The sequence below is a fragment of the Balaenoptera physalus genome, assembly GCF_965194825.1.
Source record: "Balaenoptera physalus genome assembly, chromosome: 10".
In the NCBI taxonomy this organism is placed as follows: Eukaryota; Metazoa; Chordata; class Mammalia; order Artiodactyla; family Balaenopteridae; genus Balaenoptera; species Balaenoptera physalus.
The window spans coordinates 101,837,798-101,863,541 of NC_138889.1; the positions used below are offsets into that span (position 1 = coordinate 101,837,798).

At 52.1% G+C, this 25,744-nt stretch overlaps 2 protein-coding genes across 5 annotated transcripts; one reads left to right on the plus strand and one right to left on the minus strand.

The window, feature by feature from the left end:
• On the plus strand, positions 1-17,795 carry SMTNL1 (smoothelin like 1). Of its 2 annotated transcripts, none has more exons than XM_082476092.1 (8): positions 1-121; positions 4,248-5,809; positions 6,055-6,187; positions 6,300-6,351; positions 7,329-7,487; positions 7,670-7,784; positions 7,937-8,088; positions 17,497-17,795. In XM_082476092.1, the coding sequence occupies exons 2-8, from the start codon at positions 4,250-4,252 to the stop codon at positions 17,585-17,587; spliced, it is 2,262 nt and encodes a 753-aa protein (XP_082332218.1). In that variant the 5' UTR covers positions 1-121; positions 4,248-4,249; the 3' UTR covers positions 17,588-17,795. The 2 variants fall into 2 exon arrangements, with proteins under 2 accessions (XP_082332218.1, XP_082332217.1); XM_082476091.1 differs by lacking the exon at positions 17,497-17,795 and adding an exon at positions 12,580-12,978.
• On the minus strand, positions 13,999-25,744 carry UBE2L6 (ubiquitin conjugating enzyme E2 L6). 3 transcript variants are annotated; one of them, XM_082476167.1, is made up of 4 exons: positions 25,387-25,700; positions 21,709-21,804; positions 18,406-18,592; positions 13,999-15,073 (listed from the first exon to the last, which is right to left on the minus strand). In XM_082476167.1, the coding sequence occupies exons 1-4, from the start codon at positions 25,411-25,413 to the stop codon at positions 14,922-14,924; spliced, it is 462 nt and encodes a 153-aa protein (XP_082332293.1). In that variant the 5' UTR covers positions 25,414-25,700; the 3' UTR covers positions 13,999-14,921. The 3 variants fall into 3 exon arrangements, with proteins under 3 accessions (XP_082332293.1, XP_082332292.1, XP_082332294.1); XM_082476166.1 differs by lacking the exon at positions 25,387-25,700 and adding an exon at positions 22,795-23,904; XM_082476168.1 differs by lacking the exon at positions 21,709-21,804 and having other exon boundaries at positions 25,387-25,744.

Here is a 25,744-nt window from a genome sequence, read left to right on the forward strand (position 1 = left end):
GGGGAACGGGGACTGAAGAGCTGGGGGCTAGAAGCCGCAGGGGCTTAAAGACAGCCCGGGAGTGCGGTCGCTCAGCTGGAGGAAGGAGACAGCTCCAAGCCCCCAGGGAGAGGCCCTACAGGTAGGAGAAGCCCTGGGCCCCTTTCTAGGCACCCCCTCCATCTGCCAACTCCTCTCCCATCTTCCAAGGGCCCGAGGAGCCTCCAAGCAGGGCCCCACCGTTGGAGAAATCCAGGCTCCTTCCTAAGTCTCTCCACCACTATGTCCACTCTTTTTCAATGCCAGAGTTCGGGGGCTCAGCCCTGCGGTGCTGGGCAACTTGAGGTCACCCGCCGAGCAGGCTGCAGGTGGCCATCCATGTGGACCTGACGGGCAGAGAGGGTCTTGGGAGACTTATCAGTCCAGTTGGGGTGGGAGGCAGAGTCTCTAAGCAGTTGAGAGTGGCATCTCCAAGGGATGTCCCCGCTGAGGTGAAAGCTTTAGGGCCACTGGAAGACAGACTGGGGAGCAGTGAGTCGTGGAGGTGTTAGCTGAACCATCAAACGTTGTCTGTACCATGTGGGGCTTGGAACACGGGCTCCTGGGTACTTTTCCTTCCAGTCTGCTGAGAAAAACAGGAAGAGAGAGAGGGGAGCTGTCTGCAGTGGACACAAAACAGGGGTGGAATGAATCTTTCCTTCCTCCTTCCTGGGGAAGGAACGAGGGAGGAAAGTGGAGAGGAAGGTCTGCCATGCACTTGGAAGAGAGCTGACCTCTTCCGCCATATCTGACTGCCCTCCCCACCAGTGGGGTGCCCCTCATCCTGGGCTGGAGCCTTTGAAGGGACACTGGCTGAGGAGCTGGCGGGGGCAGTGTCTCTGGCACATGCTCTGGACTGGTTGTCAGGAGACCTGGGTTCTAGGTACAGTTGGGCCATTTAACTGTCCTATGACTTTAGTCCCCAAGCCTCAAATTCCTGCTCTGTAAAATGGGGCCAGTAACACTTATTCTGAAGGGTTAGAGTGAGGAACTAGGAAGGTAAAGCAGGGCACCGCAGCGCAAGCTGTAAACTGCTATGGAATTAATGCTGGGGTGGGTGGTATTATCTGGGCGTCTCAGTATTCTGAGTTTCTTCACTCCTTGGCTATTTATGACAAGGCTGGAGGGTGGAAAGCTGAGATGATGAACACACAGGATGGCTGAGGGGTGTGTATGTGTGTTTATGTGTGTGTATACACCTGCCCTTCCCCTCCACTATGCTAAGTGTGTAGCATGTAGATGAAGGGTAAGATGGCTGCAGCACTCAGCTACGTCTTAGCCAATTACTCCCACATTTTGAGGTATAAAAAGGGCTTATCGGAACTTCCCTGGTGGCCCAGTGGTTAAGACTCCGCACTCCCAATGCAGGGGGCACGGGTTCGATCCCGGGTCGGGGAACTAAGATCCCACGTGCTGCACGGCGCAGCCAAAACAGTTTTTTAAATAAACAAATAAAAAGGGCTTATCATCTCATTGGTGTTCAGTTCTTTTTGCCTTGTCTTTTACCAACTAAATGCCCTCATGGCTGAGTCAGGACCTTAATCTGGCACAGGCTGGACAGAGGCCAGCCTACACCATACAAGCTGATGTATACTGAGTGCTCTTTCCATGCCAGGCACACCCCAAAATACTTTCTATGCATTGGCTTCCTTAACCCTCCACTGTCCCTATGAGGTGAGACCTATTTTTATCTCCAGAAATCAAAATACAGGGAGGGTAAGTAACTTGCTCAAGGTCACAGTGGGAGAAGAAGTGGGAGCTGGGATCCCATCACAGGAAGCTCCAGAATCAATGATTTTCACCTCTGCTTCCTGCCACCTTCCAAACAAGAGTGCAAGGCAGGGGCGGGTTGTGTGGATCATTTAGACGGGCACTTGCCATAGTTTCTTCTGCTAAAGGTGGCATCGCTCAAGAGGGCAATATAGATGCACCTCAGGGAAAATAAAGCAAAAAGAAAACGAAGCAAGAAAAAAAAAAAATCCATGGCCACATAGGTTTGGAGAAAAGCAAGTTAAATAGAGCTAAGCAAAATTAAGGTTCCTTTACCACGGGGTATCTGGAATCTATTTAAGTGCTAATGAAGTTGTAAGACTCTAAAAGGGTCAAGAGTAGGCTGTTTCTGGAACAACCTTAGCCAAAGGACACCTCCCCCACCACCGCAGCCCTTAATACGGTCTTAGGAGACCCTAGTTTTCCACAGAACACAGTTTGCAAACCTGATCTAGACCAATCCTGTCATTGTATTGGAAACCGAGGCTCTCTCCAGAGAGGCAAAAAGACTTGCTCAGGTCTCAGACCAGGAGATGGGGTTCAAGGCATGCTCCCAGCTCCCTGCAGATGTGCGTTCCATCCCCCAGGCTCATTTGTTTCCCTCTAACTTTAATAGATTCCCGGAGCTGCTGAACCATGAAGGGGCTCTGGTGGGAGGGGTGGAATTGGAGGGCAGCATGAGCATCTTTGAAAATCCCAGCCTACTTCCTAGGAAACGGTGGGAAACCAAATCCAGGGACACCAGGACTTCGATCTGGGGGCAGTAAGACCTGAATGGGTGGCAGAAACAGAGCCCTGTCCCTCATATGCCTGTCTTCTTGCCTTTGTCCCAATTACTCAGGTACCCTGGGTACTGTATCCAGAACGATGGCCCTGCAGAGGGCAGGAGGTATTTTTAGCCAGTGACAAGGAGCGTCTACTTCTTTTACTGCCTGAGTCATGCCCTGAACGTTATTTGGGGATTATTTTCTCTGTAAACAGACCCCCCCCCCCAAGAAGGGCAGAAGCTGAAGGAGCTGGCCCTGTCCGCCGCCGCCGCCCCCAGCTGTTTTTGTAGATCGGACAGTACAGTCATCCCTTAATGTCTGTGGGGGATTAGTCCCAGCTTCCCTTGCGGATACGGAAATCTGCGGATGCTCCAGTGCCGCATATGAAATGTTGCATTTGCCTATAACCTTACAATCCTCTCTAATACTTTAAATCATCTCTAGATTACTTATAATACCCAGTACAATGAAAATGTTATGTAAACAGTTGTTAATAACAATGTAAATGCTCTGTAAATAGTTGAAGTGGCAGCAAATTCAAGTTTGCCTTTTGGAATTTTCTGGAATTTTTTCTTCAAATTTTTTCCATCCAAGGTTGGTTGAATCCACAGAACCCACAGAAAAAGAAGGCTGACTGTATATACAGTACTTGAATAGGAAACCTCATGATAAAGTTGGAGGATCAGATTTCCCTGCAGAGGTTAGTTAGGGAGAGTTATTTTCTGTTCTTCACCAAAAGAAACTCTTCCATGCCCAGGCCCAGCTCTTCAGAGAACCACACACACAGGCTGTCTGTGCTGGCAGAGACCCAGAGACCAAGCTGGCCCAGGGTTTCCCAAATTTCAGGCATTTTAACACCACCTCCATGATTTAGGTATTTTGTATCCTGTATTCTGCTTTCCTGAAGGTCTTCCTTTGAATTAACTTACTTTACTTCAATAAATGTATTTATAAAAGAAATTTTATATCACTATTGGAAATGGAAACTCGATATTACTGACCAGAAACAGAAAGTAACTGTAAAAATAAATACAGTGGAATCAAAACAGTATTATTAGGGACTTCCCTGGTGGTCCATTGGGTAAGACTCTGAGCTTCCAAGGCAGGGGGCCTGGGTTCAATCCTTGGTCAGGGAACTAGATCCCGCATGCATGCCGCAACTTAAAGATCCCACATGCCTCAACGAAGACCTGGCGCAGCCAAAATAAGTAAATAAAATAAATACTCAAAACAAAACAAAAAACAGTATTATTAAGTTCTATCTAGAGACTTCTGTCTGCTTTGGGCTCTGAGCATGAGGGCAGCTATCTCCATCAAAAGGGGAGAATAGCAACTGCTCCATGGGGGTCTAGGAGGCTAGTGTCAGATTATAACCACCTCACTGACTTATTCAAAAAGAGGTCAAATCATTGAAAAGGCATTATGGAACCCAGTGTTCCTTAAAGCCCAAGTCACAACCTGCAGGGGGCCTTTAGGTGAACATCATCCAACATCAAGTAAACGTGGCTGGCCCAACACCCCAATTTTGGGGATGTGGTGCTCTACCCCTTCATTTAACCAAAGGGAAAGTGGATACTTGTGTCACATGTCTGAGCAGTGGGGGACCCAGGACTGAATCGCAGGTCTCCAGACTCCAGGGCCTTCAGCGGCAGAAAGGGGGCATGACCAGGCCTGCTTGTTTTCTCTTTTCAGAGATGGAGAAGAAGGAAGGGAAGCCCTCTGAGGACGGGACCCCTGTGTCCCCAGCCACGGAGGTCCCGGAGACAGTGGGAGGCGGAGCCTCTGCTGAGGAGGAGGCCACAGGCCCAGCTGAGAGGACCATCACAGAGGGGCCTCCAGATGGGGCAGGAAAGCAGGAGAGGGCACCAGCTGAGGACAGCATTTCAGCGGAATTCCAGGGGGAATCCAAAGGGGAGGCTGAACTTCAAAAGGAGGACAGTGGGAAGCAAGAGACCACCGTGGCTCCTCAGGAGATGGCTGAGAGGAAGGAAGAGACCGACTCTGAAACCAAGGAGGCTGAGGGAAAAGAGGAGACCACGTTGGCCTCTGAGAACCAGAAGGCTGATGAGAAAGAGGCCAAGCCTGGATCTAGGGAGAAAGCCAACGTGAGTGATGAGGCACAGGCTGCTGGGGAGCAGGAAGACAAGGCTGGAGGCAGGGAGGCTGCTGGGAAGGAGGAGGCCATGGCTGGAGGCAGGGAGGCTGCTGGGAAGGAGGAGGCCAAGGCTGGAGGCAGGGAGGCTGCTGGGAAGGAGGAGGCCAAGGCTGGAGGTAGGGAGGCTGCTGGGAAGGAGGAGGCCAAGGCTGTAGGCAGGGAGGCTGATGGGAAGGAGGAGGCCAAGGCTGGAGGCAGGGAGGCCAAAGGGAAGGAGGAGGCCATGGCTGGAGGCAGGGAGGCTGCTGGGAAGGAGGAGGCCAAGGCTGGAGGCAGGGAGGCTGCTGGGAAGGAGGAGGCCAAGGCTGGAGGCAGTGAGGCTGATGGGAAGGAAGAGGCCAAGGCTGGAGGCAGGGAGGCTGCTGGGAAGGAGGAGGCCAAGGCTGGAGGCAGTGAGGCTGATGGGAAGGAGGAGGCCATGGCTGGAGGCAGGGAGGCCAACGGGAAGGAGGAGGCCATGGCTGGAGGCAGGGAGGCCAAAGGGAAGGAGGAGGCCATGGCTGGAGGCAGGGAGGCTGCTGGGAAGGAGGAGGCCATGGCTGGAGGCAGAGAGGCCAAAGGGAAGGAGGAGGCCAAGGCTGGAGGCAGTGAGGCTGCTGGGAAGGAGGAGGCCATGGCTGGACGCAGTGAGGCTGATGGGAAGGAGGAGGCCATGGCTGGAGGCAGAGAGGCCAAAGGGAAGGAGGAGGCCAAGGCTGGAGGCAGTGAGGCTGATGGGAAGGAGGAGGCCATGGCTGGAGACAGGGAGGCCAAAGGGAAGGAGGAGGCCAAGGCTGGAGGCAGGGAGGCCAAAGAGAAGGAGGAGCCCAAGGCTGGAGGCAGGGAGGCCGAAGGGAAGGAGGAGGCCATGGCTGTAGGCAGGGAGGCTGCTGGGAAGCAGGAGGCCAAAGCTGGAGCCAGTGAGGCTGCTGGAAAGGAGGAGGCCACAGTGCCCTCTCAGGAGGAGAGCGACAAGACGGAGGAGCCCAAGGCTGAAGCCCAGGAGAAAGCCAGTGCTCCAGAGACCAAGTCAGACTCTCAGAAGAAGACTGCCATGGAAGATGAGGCCAAGCCTGAACCACAGGAGGAGGTGGTGAAGGAGGAGGTGAAGGAGGAGGTGGTGAGTGAGAAAGAGGAGAGGAGGGAGGAGGCCCCGCAACGTTCCGGAGTCCCCTGCCCACCCCGCCCCCAAGCAAGCCCCTCCCCTGCTTTAGTCCTTTGGGACAATCCAGTCTTCCACCCACTGATATCAAGAGCCTGGGGTGGGGGATGCAGCACTGTGGCCCCAGGCTGCCTTCCAGATCTTTCTGAAGCCCTCCAGAGCCTCAGGCAGGTGCGAGCCCACACAGCTCATGTCCATTCCAGGAGCCAGGCTGTCCTGATGAAGAACAGGACCAGGGTGTGGAGGAAGAGTCAGAGGAAGGGGCAGGAGTGCTTCCCAGCTCCGCCGAGGAATGGCCCGAGAGCCCCACGGAGGAGGGCAGCGGCCTCAGCCCAGGTGAGTGAGAGCCCAGGAGCCCACGGACGCTGCAGGGGCCTCCCTGAGGGAGCATGCGGGCAGCGCACCATGGGTCACCCCAGCTTCCCTCCCTCCCGTTCCTTTCCCCTAGACGGTCTGGGTCCAGACACCGCAGCTTCCGGAGAGACCAGTCCTTCAGCCAGGTAATGTCAAACTCTGGAGCCCCAGCTCCAACCCCTGCTACCACTTGCTTCCTTTAAAGGCTGCCATCCCCTGGGCCTGGGCCTCCCCAGTGCTGGTCTCAAGATATGCCAGGAATTATGGTTTTCAGCCCCCTAGCCCAGGGCAGAGCCCAGGAGACAAAAGGAGCCGGAGTGCGGGAGCGAAGGGGCAGTGGAGCATATCTGGTCCGTCTCTCACTCACTGCTGAAGCCTCCGTGGTGTCAGCCTCACCCGTAAGCGAGTGAGCAGAAAGCCTGGTTTTGAACAATGACTCTGCCACTTACCAGCTGTGTGGCCTTGGCCCCATCACTGCCCCTTTCCTCCCCTGTGAAGTGGGCACAGCCATGGTACCTACCTCATAGGATTTTTGTGAGGCTCAAACGACATCTGTGTATAAAGCACTCAGCCCAGCGCCTGGTGCCTGGCTGGTGCTGGATAAGATGAGAGCCTTACTCTTGCCAGGGCACAACTTCCGTCATTAGAAGAATCTTCCTTCATTTCGAGCTGAAATTCACCTCCGTGTCACCTTCTTAGGGAAAGGTACCCGGTTGAACGTTCGTGGAGCGTGGTCTACATTCCCCCTCCCACGCAGGCCTTAGAACCACCTTGTCAGGTAGCTATTCTTGCCCCATTTTACAGATGAGGAAGCTGAGGCTCAGAGGAGTGACATGACAGTCCCAAGATCACACAGCAAATAAGAGGCAAAGGCAGGATTCAAACTCGGGTCAGACCTCAGATGTGCCCTCGTTCTGCCCACACAGGCACCAGACCACTGAGCCTCACCATTCCTTCTCAGCTCTTGCCAGTGCTGGGCCCAGAGGAAACGTGTGCGAGAGTGGGGACCACAACTTCGTATGCCTCCTGAGACTGCAGGCACCACGCTCAGCCAGCCTCCTCCCTCCTCCCCATAGTGGCTGGTCCCAGCCCCTCTCACCCTTCTCCAAACGTTTCCATGCAGTGAATCTTCACCCAGCGATGTGTCCCAGAGTCCCACGGAGCCCCCTCCCTCCCAGGAGAAGAAGAAAGAGAAGGCACCAGAGCGCAGGGTGTCAGCCCCTGCCCGGCCCCGGGGGCCCCGTGCCCAGAACCGCAAAGCCATCGTAGACAAGTTTGGGGGGTAAGATGCGGGCGAGGAGCTGGTGGGCCTGGGTTGGTTGGACGGTCGGGGGCAGGGGAGTCCTGAGGGGCAATAGGAACAGCCCGAGCCCAGGCAGGAGGACTGACATCTGGGGCTGGGGCTCCTCCCTGGTGGGACCCTCCCACCTCTCTGGCCTGACCTTCTCTGTCCCTCGCGCACAGGGCAGCCTCGGGCCCCACGGCCCTGTTCCGGAACACCAAGGCCGCGGGGGCAGCCGTCGGCGGCGTTAAGAACATGCTCCTGGAGTGGTGCCGGGCCATGACGAGGAGCTACGAGGTGCATGGTGGGGCGAGGGACCCTTCCCCAGGGCAGCAGTGCTGGGAGGGTCTGTGTGGTGCAAAGCCCAGAGGGTGGGAGGTCCGGTGGGGGCAAAGTCCGGGTCCTCTGGCTGAGGCTCACCGAGGCCTCTGGGCCCCGCTTGCCCGCAGCACGTGGACATCCAGAACTTCTCCTCAAGCTGGAGCAGTGGCATGGCCTTCTGCGCCCTCATCCACAAGTTCTTCCCCGATGCCTTTGACTATGCTGCGCTGGACCCCGCCAAGCGCCGGCACAACTTCTCCCTGGCCTTCTCCACAGCCGAGTAAGCCACGCCAGGGGACGCAGAGGTGGGTGGGAGCTCGGGGCACCTACACAGAACTGAGTGCCGGATTCACAGGGGTCGGGTAGTGCGGTGGTCAGGTAGAGGCTGTCACCACACATTCATGAATTCAACAGATATTTTTTTTAAGATTTATTATTTATTTATTTAATTTATTTTTGGCTGCATCGGGTCTTAGTTGCGGCACGCGGGATCTTCACTGAGGTACGCGGGATCTTTTGTTGCAGCGCGCTGGCTTCTCTCTAGTTGTGCATGCAGGTTTTCTCTTCTCTAGTTGCGGCACGTGGGCTCTCTAGTTGAGGCGCACGAGCTCAGTAGTTGTGGCGCGTGGACTTAGTTGCCCCGCGGCCTGTGGGATCTTAGTCCCCTGACCAGGGATCGAACCTGCGTCCCCTGCACTGGAAGGCGGACTCTTTACCACTGGACCACGAGGGAAGTCCCCAACAGATATTTTTTGATTGCTGGGAACTGTTTTAGGACATAGCAGTGGGTGATACTTGCAAAAATCCCTGCGTGCCTATGACTCGCATTCTAAAGGGAGAGACAGATCGTAAACACACATACGTGTGAACTATGACGTGAGGGAACAAGTGCTGTGAAGAAAATGCAGGCAGGGTAAGGGGTAGAGGAGGGGCAGACAGGGTGGTTGCTGAGATTTAGGGCCAGATTCTGACTCTGCCATTTGTTAGCTGTGTGATCTTGGACAGGCGCCTTCACCTCTCTGAGCCTCCACATTCTGATCTTTAAAATGGGCATGACATTTCCTCTTTGGCAGGGCTACGGTGAGAATTAAGTAAATAATTAAGTAAAGTCCCTATAAACAGTGCCTAACCCATGGCAAACACTTCAAAAAATAAAAAATCTTAACTCCTGTGTTATAACGAATGATATCACAGTTGTTATGATAATTATTATTCAGTGAGGGACCTGGAGGGGATTTATTGCTGGGGTTCACACAGCTGGGTGCCGAGGTGGTGGAGGGATGGAGACAGGGGTGAAGTAGACAGGCAGGAGGGGTGTGAGGAGCAGTGTGGCCCAAGGAAGAACCTAAGAGACCAAGACATGGCTGCCAGGTGGCGGGGGAGGAGGAGGCACTCCCACCACCAAAGCACCGACACCAGACTCAGCCAAAGGCCTCCTCCATCTCTACCCACCGGAGAGACATGACCTGATGGCCTTGGGGCTCCCAAGGAGCTCACGCCTGGAGCACGCGTCCTTTCCCACCTGGGAGGGGCTTCTGAGCCGCCTGGTAGAGGCGGGACTATGCATAGGGAGTAGTCCATGCAGACAGCTCTGAGGCCCGGGAATGCATTTCCCGCCCAGTGCGTTTCTAAAGCCCGGGGACAGGGAATAAGTCACTGGGGGTGTCGGCAGCACCTTGGTCCAGGAGGCTGAGCCCTCTGGTCTAGTCCAGGCCTGGCCACCAGCCTGCAGGGAAGCCTGGGCAGCAATCTTCCCCTTTCTGGGCCTGCGTGTCCCCATCGGCAAAACGAGATGGCTGATATTGATCTGTGCTTTTCATACGTTTTTTTCCCCCCTGACAGATTCCTCAAGCAAAATATTAAATGAATGCCCAACATATTAAACAGATTTTAGGGAGGCTTTTTAGGTTGGGAGGGGTTCCTGCAGCACTCCAGCTCAGCGCCCAACCCTGCTTCCCAAGATGGTCCCTGAAGCATGTCTATAGGGCCCTAGGGCACCAAGGATGCTGTTTGAAATCCACCAGACTTGATGCTAGAGAAGATCCCTTCCAGTTCATCCTGCCAAGGGATGGGGGGAGTGCCCTGGGGTGGGGGATTGAGGGCGTCGGGAGCACCAGTCCTGCTCTGGGCTCAGAAGCACCTTTAATGGTGATGAACCAGGATTGGAAAGTGAAGCTCCTAGTCGGGGCTGAGAGCTCTCGGTGAACATCAGAAGGGCACGTGGCTCGGCCCTGACCAGGTGTCCCCGGCCTGTGGGGCCAGGTCATTGTCCTCCTGCAGCTGCCTTGCCTTGGCTCCAAGCCTGCAGAGCCACAGAAAGGCAGAAGGAATAATCAGGTGATGGCGACAGGCTGAGAGGAGGCATCAGGCAGCAGTGAAAAGGGAAGGATGCGCAGGGGATGCGTGGGGATGGAGGGTGGAGAAAAAAAGAGGTTGGAGGTGCCTCCTCCTTCCTAGCTCTTTTTTTTTTTTTTTTTTTTGGCTACGCCATGAGGCATGCGGGATCTTAGTTTCCTGACCAGTGATGATCAGAGTTCGAACCCGTGCCCCCTGCAGTGGAAGCTCAGATTCCCAACCACTGGACCAACAAGGAAGTCCCCCTTCCTAGCTCTTTGACCCTCGGCAGCTGACTTAACCTCTTTTAGGGCTTGGTGTGAAGATTAAGTGTGCAAAGTAAGGGGGCCCCTGCCGCAGCTGGCTCCCTTCTAGAACTTGCCTCTGATTCCCATGGAACGGTCAACGCTGGGGCCCCCAGGTGGCTTGATCTGCTGTGCTGCTCGAGGAGCCCGACCCCATTCCCCAGGCCCAGTGGGAATGAAGCTTTTGCCTCTCCTGCATGGGAACAGCACCCTGACCCACACCCAGGAGCCTAGAGCACTGCGCTGGTTGCAGGGAGCTTGTCCCATTCTTCGAAATCCTCCAGTCTGTGCTCCGCCCTCCCGCTCCCAGGCCAGCCTGGCTTGGGTTTCGGCCCAGCTGTCTCAGCTCTAAGAGAGGATTTCCGCTGGGACCCTGGTTTCTCCTACTGCCAGCACCCATGGCGGTTTGGCAGGCTGGGACTGCTGAGACCCGGCTACAGGGCAGGGATGCCAGAGGCATCAGGCAGGCCTGCGGTGGCGTCCCAGATGTGTCACTCACTTTGACATTGGGCAAATCACCAAAATGCTCTGAGTCTCCAGTTCCTCTTCTGCCGGTTGAACACAGAGGAGTGGAGTAAATGAGACCATTCAAGGGAAAGCACTTGGGAGTCCCCTGGTGGCCTAGTGGTTAGGATTCCAGGCTTTCACTGCCATGGCCCGGGTTCAATCCCTGGTTGGGGAACTAAGATCCTGTAAGCTGTGTGGTGCAACCAAAAAAAAAAAAAAAAGGTGGGGGAGGAAGCACTTGATAAAGCTCCTGGCACATGGTGGCGAGGTCCCAACAGTGGTTAGATCAGATGATCGGCTTTAGCGAAGCCAGGAGTAGCTGGGAAGTTAGAAAGAGAGGACTTGCTGCTAAGTTCCATGCAGTTGCTCAAACACATTAAGCACTCCTGCCTCAGGACCTTTGCACACGCTGTTTCCTCTGCCTGGCATCCTCTTCCCGCAGATATGTACCTGATTTACTCTTTTTAAATTTTTTTTTATACATTTGTCTTTTTTATTTATTTTTGACTGTGTTGGGTCTTCGTTGTTATGCGCGGGCTTCGTCTAGTTGTGGCGAGCGGGGGCTACTCTTTGTTGCGGTGCACGGGCCTCTCACTGCGGTGGCTTCTCTTGACGCGGAGCACGGGCTCTAGGCGCGTGGGCTTCAGTAGTTGTGGTGCACGGGCTTAGTTGCTCTGCGGCACGTGGGATCTTAGTTCCACGACCAGGGATTGAACCTGTGCCTCCTGCACTGGAAGCGCAGAGTCTTAACCACTGGACCACCAGGGACGTCCCCAATTTATTCTCTTTAAGAGAACTTTCCTGGGGTCCTTATTAAAATTCTCCTTGGAGAATTCCCTGGTGGTCCAGTGGTTAGGACTCCGTGTTTTCACTGCCAAGGGCCCGTTCAATCCCTGGTCGGGGAACTACAACCCCACTAGCTGCGAGGCGCTGGCACAAAATAAATAAATAAATAGATGAAAAATAAAAAAATTAAGCCATCACTAATATTAAAAAAAAAATCCCCTTGAACACAGAAACGTATCCTGTCCCCCTTCCCTGCCTTATTTTTCTCCACAGCACCTCTCATCATCTGACGTACCATCGATTTCTGTTTGATTACTGTCTGTCTAGTCTACTGTAGTGAGAATGTCAGTGACATGAGAGTGGGGAATTTTTATTTTGTTCAGTGCTGAATTCCCTGGAAGAGTACCTAGCACATAGTACCCCTCAATAAATACACGGAAACTGGATGAAGCTGGAGATGTTGCAGCTACAAGCCAACACTCTGGCTAGTGTTGGGGGTCTGTCCTTTAAACTCTCCCTGAGGACAGGTATATGAGCACGTGGAAGGGGTGGGCTAATGCAGAACTAGAGGGTCTCACTCCTACATGAAGGCACACAGTGCAGTGAAAACACGGGCTTAGGAATCAGACCACGCTGAGTTTGTGTCTTGACTCTTGGGCCTCAGTTATCTCATCTGTACGATGGGATGGTTGCCCTAGATGACCTCCCAGCTCTGCCACACACAGTTCTGTGGGCTTCATCCTTGCCGGGCTGTCCCCACCCGTTCCCTGAGGCCCTGCATCCTTCACCGTTGGCTCTCTGCTCCACCCCTCCTCACCCCTCCCCATCCTGCCCCTCAGGGAACTGGCCGACTGTGCCCAGCTGCTGGAGGTGGATGACATGGTGCGGCTGGCAGTGCCCGACTCCAAGTGCGTCTACACCTACATCCAGGAGCTGTACCGCAGCCTCGTGCAGAAGGGACTGGTGAAGACCAAGAAGAAATGAGGGAAGAAATGAGGGGCTGACCAACCCTGTGGGCAGAGGCGGGCAGGGGGCCCAGCTGACCAGCCGTGGCCCAGAGGCTCACTTCTGCTCATGGTGGCAGCAGTGCTGGGGCTCAGACAAGGGCAGATGGCACCAGTCTTAACTACATGAGAAGTTCTTTTGTAAAATCCGGTCTAGCCCCTTAGTGCTCCCTCCCTACCCCACCAGCAACATCTCTCACTCGGATAATAAACCCCGGCCGCCAGGGTTCCTCATCTGACATGATTTTCTCAACAACCATGAAAGGCATTTGGGAAAGGAGAGTGGGCTGGGTCCTACCACTAACCAGCTGTGTGTCCCTGGGCCAGTGGGTGAACCTCTCTGAGCTTCAGTTTACCTTCTGCATGGGGATGATAGGAGCTCAAAATCATGCAGGTGCTGTGAGCGTTAAATGAGATCATGAAAAGGACAAACAGCCTTGCCCGGGGCCTGTCACATAAGTGTTCTTTAAGTGGTGGCCCAAAGTAACAACACATCTTACATTTCCGGCCATGGGTGGCACTTTCCCAATTCTCTTCCCTTTTTCCACACTTCTCCCAGATTAGGCAATTCCAGGGCAGGGACTAGAGTAGAAGATTCTCTACAAATCTCACCCCAACTAGGCTAGTGGGGCCTGGAGTGATTCCCTTGACTCAAAGATACCCCATATTCTGTCTCTTAAAAGCCAGCGGTCTTCTAGGAGATTAGAACCACTGCACCCAGAAAGCTCCTCCTTTGTGCTAAGTTAATTCCTCCAACCCTGGCTAGATTTTTGGCTTCTTTTTGCTTTTCTGCTGCTCACTAGAGATGAACCCTGGAGCTGAGTATAATTTCCCGCTAACCATCTTGTCTAGCTTCATCAGCCATCTGGAGCATGTGCGCTGATGAGAACAGTTGATGAAAAACACAAAAACAAAACCCAGCCAGCTTGGCACTGCAGCTGGAGGTGTGGCCTCTGCCCTCATCAGCAGAGTGGACCTGGCAACCCACTGAAGCGCTCTGGGCCTTGGTTGTCTCATCTATAAAAACGGGGAGGTCATCCTTGTGGATGTGTCGACGACCGCTCAGGCCAAGGGTGGTCTAGTCCCTCACGGCCAGCTTTCCCCACAATGCTTGGGGTCACACAAGGCTCCACGCCCAGCGAGCCCTCAGCTGATGGAAAGCAGGGTCATACCTTTTACTAGACTGCAGCAAAATCCCCAGCCTCCTCTTCTCCCGATGAACCACCCGTCCCCTCAGTGAACACTCAGTTGGACTCCACAGTCCATCTGTGACTTTAATAGCTGGGCAAACACATGGTCTCCGTGGCTCCCGTGGACTGAAAGCTGGAGGGGAAACACCTCCCCGCCTAAAGCCTGGTCCCCAGGAACCAGCAACCTAATGGGATAGCAAGTGGTTTAAACACCGTGTGGTCAGGGGACCTCCCCAGCGGTCCAGTGGTTAAGACCTTGCGCTTCCACGGCAGGGGGTGTGGGTTCGATCCCTGGTTGTGTGGCCAAAAAAAAAAAAATTAAAAGAAAAAAAACAACAAAAAAACCCCATGTAGTCAGATTTCTGGGGTGGAGATTAGTTTCTTCACTTTATGATTCATCAGTGGAAGAGAAAAGGGTTTGCACCTAAATCTACACATGTCTATCAGCGGTCTGGCTGTTTCCAATCACTAAATCAACAAAACACTCAACTGTAAGTAGGAGTCCCTCCTCCCTGTGCCCTGCCTCCCTCCCATACTCCCCCCCTGCCCCTCTGCCCTCCCCACACCCCCGATGCCTGGGCCCTCAGGGGATTCTGGTTGACTGCTGGGCTCATTTCCTGCGAGCCGGCCTGCGATTCCCACATCACAGAGCTCACAGAGCGCTGGAGAGCTGGCCTGCGACTCTGCAAACCTAAATGCCCCTGGCCCTGGGGCAGAGAAAGGAAGTGGGGAAAGCACACCTGAGGCCAGTGGGTCCACGTACCACACACATAACTGCGGCCCCCCCCCCACACAGACACGCACACACACGCACATGCACCCACCCACCCACACACACACACATACAAATGACTAACAATCTAAGGAGGAAAGCTTGGAAGAAATGAGCAGGAAATGGACCACAAAGGGGCTCTGGCCCCTAGCCCATGACATGTGTCCGTCCATCACAGAGAAAGCATCCAGTGCACAGATGGGTCAGAGGCAGAGTTAGGAGGGCCGGTCCACTCCAAACTGGAGGGTGAACTCTTCGGCCCTCCTGTTGAACAGCTCCGGGTCCTGTGTCAGCTGGTCAGCAAGCTCCAAGCGAAGGGGCTGCCCCAGCTCTGGTTTATTCACCAGCACGTTGAGGGCCTCCAGAACTGGGGAGAGAGGTCAGATCAGGACATCAGGATGGAAGGAAGCGATGGCTGCCCAGATCCCAGATCCCCCGAAACGTCACACTCACTCCTTGGGAGATCCCCCCAGGAGGTTCCACGTCTTAGGATGACTCTGCAACCAAATGAAATGCCTCTTACCACATTCACTGATGATGCCCAAAGCCATAACCAGGTACATCAGTGCTTTTCAAACTATGTTTCACGGTGTCACAGAAGCTACCCATCATGGGGGCTGGTGAGATAAACAGGGTTTCTGGGTTCTATTCCCTTTTCAAGAAGAAACACTTTGCTTTTCTCTGTTGTGTTATTAGGATTCCAAAAAAACTTTTATTTGGGAAAAAAGATTCTGAGGCTCAAGACTGGAAACCACCACTGCCCCGTGGCTGGAAATCTTTCACGGGCGACTTTGGAAACCTGGTAAAGGCAGTGGCCCATCCCCCCAGGCACGTGCACATATGCATACACACAAACGTGTGGTTCTGGGTTCAGAGAGCTTCACCGACCTCCTGAAGCTCATCCAAGGACCACTCCTCCCCATCCCCGCCAGGATTCTTGTTTCCAGGGTTAAGAACTCCCGAGCTGCTCCAGAGGCAGGACTGATCGCACGCTAATTACGGCCATAGGCTCTAGAGCCATAGTGCGCACTATGGTAGCCACCAGCCATGCGTAGTTATCTCAATTTAAATTAATGGAAATTCACTACAATTAGGAATGCAGCTCATAATCACATCAGCCACATTTCAAGTGCTCGAAAGCTACACGTGGCTAGTGACCATGGCATTGGACAGGGCAGCTACAGAAGGATTCCATCACCGCAGAAAGTTCTGCTGGACGGTGCTGTTCCAGGGTCACCCAAGCAGGCTCCGAATCCCAGCTCTGCCACCTGCCAGCTCAGGCAAGAGCTTCTCCTCTCATATGCCTCAGTGTCCTCATCTATTAAATGGAGCTAATGAGCGCACTATTTCAGGGGGCTTCTGGGGGGATTAAATGAAGTTGGTGTGTTAAAAATGGCTGGTGTCCTTGGGTTAGAAAGTTCAAGTTCAAGTTCTCAGTGGTGCAGAGACATGTCTCAGACCAGGTCCTCAGTGGCCACCCAACTCCATTTTTGTATGCCTGAACTATGATTACTCCATTATAATTTCAATTTGTCATCAATGGATAGATACCAAAAATATAATAAGAAATAAAAAAGTGAATTTTTATGCTGGAGGGGGTGTGGAGAAAAGGGAACCCTCCTACACTGTTGGCGGGGAATGTAAATTGGTGCAGCCACTATGGAGAACAGTATGGAGGTTCCTTAAAAAACTAAAAGTAGAGTTACCATATGATCCTGCAATCCTACTCCTGGGCATATATCCAGAGAAAACTCTAATTCAAAAAGATACATGCACCCCAATGTTCAAAGCAGCACTATTTACAATAGTCAAGACATGGAAGCAGTCTGAATGTCCATTGACGTATGAATGGATAAAGAAGATGTGGTACATATATACAATGAAATATTACTCAGCCATAAAAAAGAATGAAATAATGCCATTTGCAGCAACATGGATGGATCTGGAGATTATCGTACTAAGTAATGTTAAGTCAAACAGAGAAAGACAAATATATGATATCACTTGTATGTGGAATCTAAAATACGATACAAATGAACTTATTTACAAAACAGAGACAGACTTAGGGACATAGAAAACAAACTTATGGTTACCATGCGGAAAAGGGGGGGAGGAGGGATAAATTAGGAGTTTGGGATTAACATATACACATTACTATATATAAAACAGATAAACAGCTAGGTCCTACTGTATAGCACAGGGAACTATATTCAATATCTTGTAATAAACTATAATGGAAAAGAATATGAAAAAGAATATATGTACATAAGTATAACTGAACACATGTGCATAAGTATAACTAACACAACATTGCAAATCAACTATACTTCAAATAAAAAGTGAACTTTTGGGACTTCCCTGGTGGTCCAGTGGCAAAGAATCCACCTTACAATGCAGGGGATGCAAGTTCGATCCCTGATCAGGGAACTAAGATCCCACATGCCACGGGGCTACTGAGCTTGTGCGCCACAACTACTGAGATTGCACGCCTCAACTAGAGAGCCTGTGTCTGCGAACTACACAGCCCACGCGCTCTGGAACCCACGTGCCACACTAGAGAAGAGAAAACCCGCACGCCATAACTAGAGAGGAGCCCGCCCACCACAACAAAGAGCCCGCGTACTGCAAGGAAAGATCCCGCATGCCGCAACAAAGATCCCACGAGCCGCAACTAAGAGCCGATGCAGCCAAAAATAAATTAAATAAATAAATAATAAATAAATCTTAAAAAGAAAAAAAGGTGGGGCTTCCCTGGTGGCGCAGTGATTAAGAATCCGCCTGCCAATGCAGGGGACACAGGTTCCATCCCTGGTCCGGGAAGATCCCACATGCTGCGGAGCAACTAAGCCTGTGCACCACAACTACTGAGCCTGCGCTCTAGAGCCTGCGAGCCACAACTACTGGAGCCCACGTGCCACAACTACTGAAGCCCACGTGCCTAGAGCCCACGCTCTGCCACAAGAGAAGCCACTGCAATGAGAAGTCCGTGCACCACAACGAAGAGTAGCCCCCGCTCGCCGCAACTAGAGAAAGCCCGCGCGCAGCAACGAAGACCCAACGCAGCCAAAAATTAATAAATAAATAAATTTGTTTTAAAAAAAGGAAAAAAGTGAACTTTTAAAAAATGGCATGTGGGAATTCCCTGGCAGACCAGTGGTTAGGACTCCGAGCTTCTGAGCTTCCACTGGGCTGGGGGTCCAGGTTCAATCCCCAGTCGGGGAACTAAGATCTCGCAAGCTGCAAAACACAGCCCCCTCCCCCCAAAAAAAGGCATGTGAAGCTCTTAGCACAGTGCCAAAGTGCCTAATTAAGTGATGTATGTTATCATTGTTAGGCCAGTCCCCTCAGCTGTCATTTAGGGCACTGAGCCCTGGAAAGGAACAGACTTCACCAAGGTCCCCAGATAGAGCACGCGGCCTTCTTATCCCAAGCCCTTCCCTCTAGAGCCCAGCTGCTTCTCTCTCCCCTGACCCAGCGTCAACGCTGCTCCTTCCCACCTGCCCAAGTATGAGAACAGAGGCAGGAGCAGGTCAGCCAGCCCAGGATCTCAGGACGCATTCCTTCTATCTGACGACAGGTTCAGCTGAGACTCACAATTTTTATCTCCTTCCTTCTGGGCTTTTCTAACTGAACGTCGGTCCCATGACCCCCACCCCCATCCAGTCCAGGTCCCTCCCTCTAGGCAGGGCCCGGGCCCACCTTGGCAGGTCTTGGTGAAAGGCTTCCAGTTCTCCTTGCTGATGATGGGCAGGCACACCCGCCCGCTGCTGTCCACGTTGGGGTGGTAGATCCTGGTTGTGAACGTCACTGTCGGAGGCTTGAATGGATACTCCTCAGGGAAGCTGATGCGCAGGTTGAAGGCCTTGAGGTTGTAGGGCGGTTTCTCCTGTGCAAGAGAGGGATTGAGCTCTGTGCCGAGGCACGGCGGCTCATTTTCCTTCTAGGGCCTGGATCTGGTTTCCCCCTCTCCCCGCCCCCACCCCAGGGTCCCAGGCATCCTCTGCTCCACTCCTAGGAAGAATCATGAATGGCGACAGGCCGCAACACCAATAAACTCTGAAGGCATTGTGCTAAGTGAAATAAGCTAGATCCAAAAAAAAAAAAAAAAGAACAAATATTGTATGATTCCACTTACGTGATGTACCTAGAATAGTTAAATTCATAGACATAAAATAGAAAATTAGTTACCAGATGCTGGAGGGAAGGAGGGATGGGGAGTTAGTGTTTAATAGACACACACTTTCAGTTCTGGAAGATGAAAAAGTTCTAGAGATGGATGGTGGTGATCGTTGCACAATAATGTGAGTGTACTTAGTGTCATTGAACTCAGAACATAAAAATGATGAGGATGGGGCTTCCCTGGTGGCGCAGTGGTTGAGAATCTGCCTGCCAATGCAGGGGACATGGGTTCGAGCCCTGGTCTGGGAAGATCCCACATGCCGTGGAGCAACTAGGCCCGTGAGCCACAACTACTGAGCCTGCGCGTCTGGAGCCTGTGCTCCACAACAAGAGAGGCCGCGACAGTGAGAGGCCCGCGCACCGCGATGAAGGGTGGCCTCCGCTCGCCGCAGCTAGAGAAAGCCCACGCACAGAAACGAAGACCCAACACAGCCAAAAATAAATAAATAAATAAAATTAAAAAAAAAAAAATGATGAGGATGGTACATATTGTTATGTGTATTTTACCATGTTAAAAGAGAAAAAAAAGAACTCAGAGCTGGAATGACCAGTTGCCAGGAGCCAGTAGAAGACCCTCTAGACTTCCAGCAACCAGAAGGCTTTCCTGGGCATCTACTCTGTGCCACCCTATGCTAAGGGCTCCACACACATTAGCCCATACAGCACAGTGTAGGGGTTATGTGGACTTTGGAGCCACTCTGCCTGAGTGTGACTCTTGGCTCTGCCACTTCCTAGCTGTGTAACCTCAGGCAAGTAACTTAACCTCTCTGTGCTTTTCCATACGGAACAAATAACAGACTTCTTCATAGGGTTTATGTAGGAATTAAATGAGCTAATTTACGTTAAGAGCTTAGAATAGGGCCTGGCACACGGCAAGCACTATGTACACGTCAGCTATTAGGATGAGTATTAGGAAAACTCACGAGTATTAGCGTCTCCACTCCCAGATGAGGAAACTCAAGTTCAATGTATATAAGTAACTTGCCCAGGGCCACAGTGACAGTGCTAGGATGGGAACTCAGCACTGCCAACTTGACTTCTCCACACACGGGCAGTGCTCTACGACCCTAGTGGGGAGGAACCTCAGGACTTGGGTGACCCCAGCATAGAGCACAGGGGCCTTCAGGCTGGTTCCAAAGCTCCAAATCCTTTCAGAACCTTCGTGATAGAGAAGACAGGACAAAGACAGTCAGAATGACATAGGTATGCAAGCGCAGAGTCAAGGTTTTAAGAGAGCTCCTCTTCCTTAGCAGAAGGCAGAAAGGAAGCCATAGGGGTCTTCGGTGTGTCTGAGATAAGAGCTGGGGCAAATGCTGGGTAGATAAAGAAAATGCTTTAGCTTTCATGCTCTCGATAATAAGAAGAGGCTGGGACCTGGGAAGTAGACACAAAGCCACGGGTGAGGCCTCAGAAAAGGACGAGAGAGCGTCTGTGTGTCCTTCTGCAGCGGTTGCAGGCTGGGCTGTCCGGGTCTTATCAGAGGAAGGAGGTGGCGGAGCCATGAAGCTGAGAGCCCTGGGTCCTGGGAACCCACCCTGGCTCTGCCAAGCCTCGAGCTTGCTGTGTGGTTTTGAGCAGCTCTGGGGCTCAGTTTCCTCATCTATAAAGATGAGGAAGTTGGACCAGACAGAGGGCTTCACACTGCACCTTAGGGTCAGCTGAGAAAGCCCTACTTCTTCCGAAGTCCTGAGTTAAATAAAGCATTTTGTTATTCTTCCAGCCCAGAGCAGGTGTGGTGGACTGTTTCAACCCAGCAGCCCACAGGACGTGACAGAGGGTCAAGGGTTGCCCTGACTCAAGCCTTTCTCCATTGTTCTGGGCTACAGGTCAGTTGAAAGAGAAGATGGCACAGGGACTTCCCTGGTGGTCCAATGGGTAAGACTCTGCGCTCCCAATGCAGGGGGTCTGGGTTCGATCCCTGGTCAGGGAACTAGATCCCGCATGCATGCCGCAACTAAGAAGCCTGCATACCGCAATGAAGATCCCACGTGCCGCAACTAAGACCCAGCGCAGCCAAAATAAATAAATAAATAAATTTTAAAAAATAAAAAATAAAAAAATAAAGAAAAAGAATATGGCACAACCCAAGCCATTGCCTTGTCAGGAAGAAGTCCAAATCCTAAATAATCAAATGAATTGTTCCCATTAAATTCCAAAGAGCTAATAAAAAGCTCAATTGTTTTCATTTTTATTTCCAAGTATCCAAAGGTATATAGATGAACTTCTCAAAGGAAATATCTGTGGTCACTAATAATTAGATGATACAATAGACATCTTGCACTCTGATAGGTCCTTTGGAATATTACTTTCAAAGGGAGATTCTATCGAGATGATCTTTAATAATAAACAGAGAAAAAGCAGAATAGTAGAGATGAGTTATCTGTGCTGTCATATGTAACAATAATTTTCTGAAATACGATTTTTAAAAGAGAACAGAACACATTTTAGGTCTGAGGCAGCAAATTCTACCAACTGTGGGAAACAGGAACTTTATCCCTATCCTTTGACAAAGACCCAACAGATCTTTTCTTCTTTTTCTTTTTCTTTTTTTTTTTTTTTTATGCCCTTTGTCTACTGAAGCTTCCGTGGTGGGCTTGGTAGAAGGGGTCTCTTACTAACTCCAAAAGGCTTTTAGCCTCTTCATCAGTCGTCCTGGACCTCAGAAGCAATCAATCCAGAGAGAGACCCCCCTCTGCCAATGATAACCTCCAGTGAAAAACAGGATTCGAAGGTAGGGAAGATTCTCGCCCAGTCCTAACCCTCCCTGCCCAGGCTCCTGGCCTAAGCGGCCCCAGTCCCAGGCCACGTCCTGCGGATACTCACAGGCAGGAGGAGAGCGTGCCACACCAGCACGTCGGCATCATCGCTGAACAGGTTCCGCAGGTACCTGGGGAGCCCCTTCTGAAGGTCCTCCAGCTCCTGCAGGGGGACAGAGCATGGGCAGCTGGCCTAGTCTCCCCTACTTCAGCCCCCTCCCCCTGCCCCACAGCACACTGTCCAAGTCCCAAACAGGACCGCCCAGGGGACGGAAGCTGGCAGAGTCATAGCCCCCATTTGCTGAGCACTTGGTATGTGTCAGGCACGGTGCTCAGGGCTTTGAGTGAATCACCCAGTTTCAGCCTCACCCCAGCTCTGTAGGTACCAGGTGGAGGGAACATGCACATGACTGCTTCCAGATATTACAACTTGGGAGTAAACTCTCTTAGGAGCCTTTTCTCCTGAAACCAAGGGACTTAATGTCTGCCCTCTTGTCCTCTTCCTAGAGAGTCACGAGGTCCTCCCTCCCTTCCATAGCACGCAGCATGACGACGTGCCTTTACAGTGCTCAGGGCAGAACGGGCAGCAAAGACAGCACCCTGCCCCTGTCAAACTGCTCCAGACCAGGCCTGGGGAGGCGAAATGACTCAGGCAGACCATAGCAGAGGAGAACTCTACACACCAAGCAGAGAAACAAGAGGACAAGCAGTGACTCACCTTCCCAGAAAGGTGACCCAGTCACCTGGACATCACTGAGTTCCCCCAACAGCCCTCTCCTCAATAGCGCCCTCTATTGACACCCGACTAAGACATGGCCCAGCCCTCGAGAACTTCACTGGAGCAATGGAAGAAACACGGATGTGATTATGTGCATAACGTGTGGACACATAATAGGGAAGGAGAGGAGAGGGGAGCAGGAAAGCTTCACGCAGGGTGACACTGTGAGCTGGGTCATGCGGAATGAATAAGAGTCTACCATGCAGAGAATTGGAGAGGTACCAAGGCAGAGGGCCCAGTAAGAGCAAATGTATACGGTGCGTCCCATGCAAGATTCATAGTTATTATGGGAAAAGGGTTCCACGGTCAAGTACACTGGGAAACACTAGGCTAAACAGACTTCTTTCCTACAGGACTTCCCAAAGCCTTTAATACGTTACTGTGTGTTGTGATTCTCAAAGGTATGAGCCCAAGCATGCAGTACTTCTCAAATGTATTAGACCAAAGAACCCCTCTCTCCATTTTGGGGTCCATCTTGTGGAACAACAGACTTTTTAAAAAATATATTTCCTTTTCTTTTTAAAAAAATTTTTAAAAATTGAAGTATAGTTGCTGTACAATATTATATGTTACAGGTGTACAATATAGTGATTCACAATTTTTAAAGGTTATACTCCATTTATAGCTATTATAAAATACCGGCTACATTCCTCATGTTGTACAATATATCCCTGTGGCTTATTTTATACCTAATGATTTGTACCTCTTACCCCTCTACCCCTATGCTGCCTCTCCCCACTGTAATAGACCTTTAAAAAAAAACAACAGCAACAGATAAAAAGACATTCAGGGAACTCCCGGGCAGTCCGGTGGTTAGGACTCCACACTTTCACTGCCAAGGGCGTGAGTTCGATCCCTGGTTGGGAACAGAGATCCTGTAAGTCACATGGTGCAGCCAAAATAAAAATAAAAATAAATAATAAATAAATAAAAGTATTTTTTTTAAAAAGACTTTCAAGGGCAGGTCATATTTTTCTGGAACACCAAATGGTATAAACCAGTGCTTCTCAACTGGGGGGTTACTTTACCTACTTGCCCCCGGGACATTTGGCAATGTCTACGACCATTTTTGGCTGTCACAAATGGAGGAGTGCTACTACATCTAGTGGGTAGAGGCCAGGGAAGCTGACAAACACGCTACAGAAAATTATCCAGCCCAAGATGTCAATAGTGACAAGGTTGGGAAACCCTGGTATAAACAAAGGCAGAGAGAAAGGTCCCCAAAGCCAGTGCACAGCTGGGGAGAGGTCCCTTCACACTGTGCACCATCTAAACTTTCCCTGCCCCCCAACATACAAACACACCCTTATCTCCTGTTTCTCATCTTTCCATACTCCAACTCTGTTCATGCCAACAAACTGCTTCTTGCACCTTCTGCCCGGAATCTATGACCCCTCATTTATCTTTTACCCCAAACTAGAAGCATCTGCTACTACAAGTCCTAGTTCCAGTATCATCTGTGACTCTTCAGCAAGAATGAAGCCCCAGGTTGAACACAGAAGCTCTGGAATGGACATTTTCCCCAAGTTTACTATAACTGGAAGAACTTGGACTTTACCGGTTGTATATGAGTTCTCTCAAGACTTTCCCAAAGCCTGGGGATGCTGAAACCCAAGCTAGGACACAAAGTTCGTTCCTGAGGCCTGTTAGGAAATCATCTGACTCCGAGGAACAGGAAATGAAAGTAGGGAAGCCACTGAAAGAGCCTGCCAACCTGGGCTCTAATCCCAGTCCCATCACTCCCTACTGGGTGACCCAGGACAATCAAGTTATTCTCTCTGAGCCTCAACTTCCCCATCTGTAAAATGGGGGTATAGGACTTATCTCACAGGGTTGCTGTGAGAATGAGATGAAATAACTAATGTAAACTACCTGGCATTTAGTGGTGCCAGTGCTATAAATACTGGCTCCTAGCTCTTTCCCACTTGGCTGGAAAGACTCTCTGCCCTATTTTGCTGCCAACCTCCAGATTTCAGTCCTTCTGGGCTGAGCCTGCTCTGGGTGCCCCAATCTCAGATCATTTTCTTCTCAGAGGCTGAGGGTAGCACCCCCTCTTCACCCCCCTCAAGCCTGCACATAGGAGGGGCACTTCTGAGAGCCTCAGAGCCTGAGGGGTGTCCGACCCAGGATCGCTCTACCTTCCCCATCTATCTCCAGTCCCAGCCACATCCCAGTCCTCCAAACACCTTGGGTTTTCCCACCTCCTGGGGAAAATCACCCCCTCCCCATCCTTCCCGACCTCACTTCAAATTGTGTCCCTGATCGGAATGAAAGCTCAGCAGGGGTAGGTTTGTTTATCTCTGCCTCCGTATCTCCTAGAACAGGAGCCAGCATATAGGAGGCACTCAACAACATTTGTAGAACTAATGAATACACGCCACCTACTCCAGGACACCTTCTAGGTTCTCCCTGGCATCTTTTCCTCCCGAGAATACCCTGAGAACGTTGCTTTCAACTCCCACTCAGCATCGCATACTTCTCGGGACTCTAATGTGGGTACCAAAATATGGGGCGGCCCATGGGCTATTCCAAGGCAAGGACCTTGTCCTGGTTATCTCTGTTCAAAAGGCACCTGCCACCACCCCCAACAGAACGCCTGGCTCCAAAAAAGACTCCAAGGAACCAACCCTTCCCGCACCTGAGACGCACGTAATTGTTATCACGAGTTTCTGGCAGAGAAATGAAACTGAAACCAATTTTGGGGGCGGTGGCTCATCCCCATCCCCAGCACAGCTCAGGGAGCCAGCGACACCCCCGCTCGACACGTCCTCACTTCCCCAAACTCCAGCTCTGGCCCCTCTCGTAGACCCACTCTTCCACTGGGGAGGGGGGAGGGATGCAGGGATTCAGCCAGCCCTCGTACCCAGACAAACAAATGCGCTCGGAGTGCTGGAAGAGGGATGGAGGGAGGACGGAATAGAAAGTCACCGGGAACTGTGACAAAGGGGTCATCCCACTCGCGGTTACCTTCGCCACCCGCTTGCTCGCCGTCATCTCGGGACCGAGTGTGAAGCTCCGACGGGCTCCAGCCAGAGTGCGCACCGGACTGCGAACGCCGCGCGCCCCGCCCCGGGGACACCACCTCCGGGAGCCCCGCCCACTTTCCGTTCCACCCGCGGGGACCGGGTTGACCTGCTCCCCACCGCCTCGGCTGAGACTTCGAGGCCACCGAGGGGAGGACCCGCCTGGTCCCCGGGGCGGTGGGCTCGGATCCCCGGAACTTGAGCTCTTTCGTCGTGAGACCAGGCGGGCCTGGGAGAGCGCGGCGTTGCCGGATCCCGGCGTCCCGCTAGGGGGCGCCCTGCACCAGGCAGCGAGCGCGAGG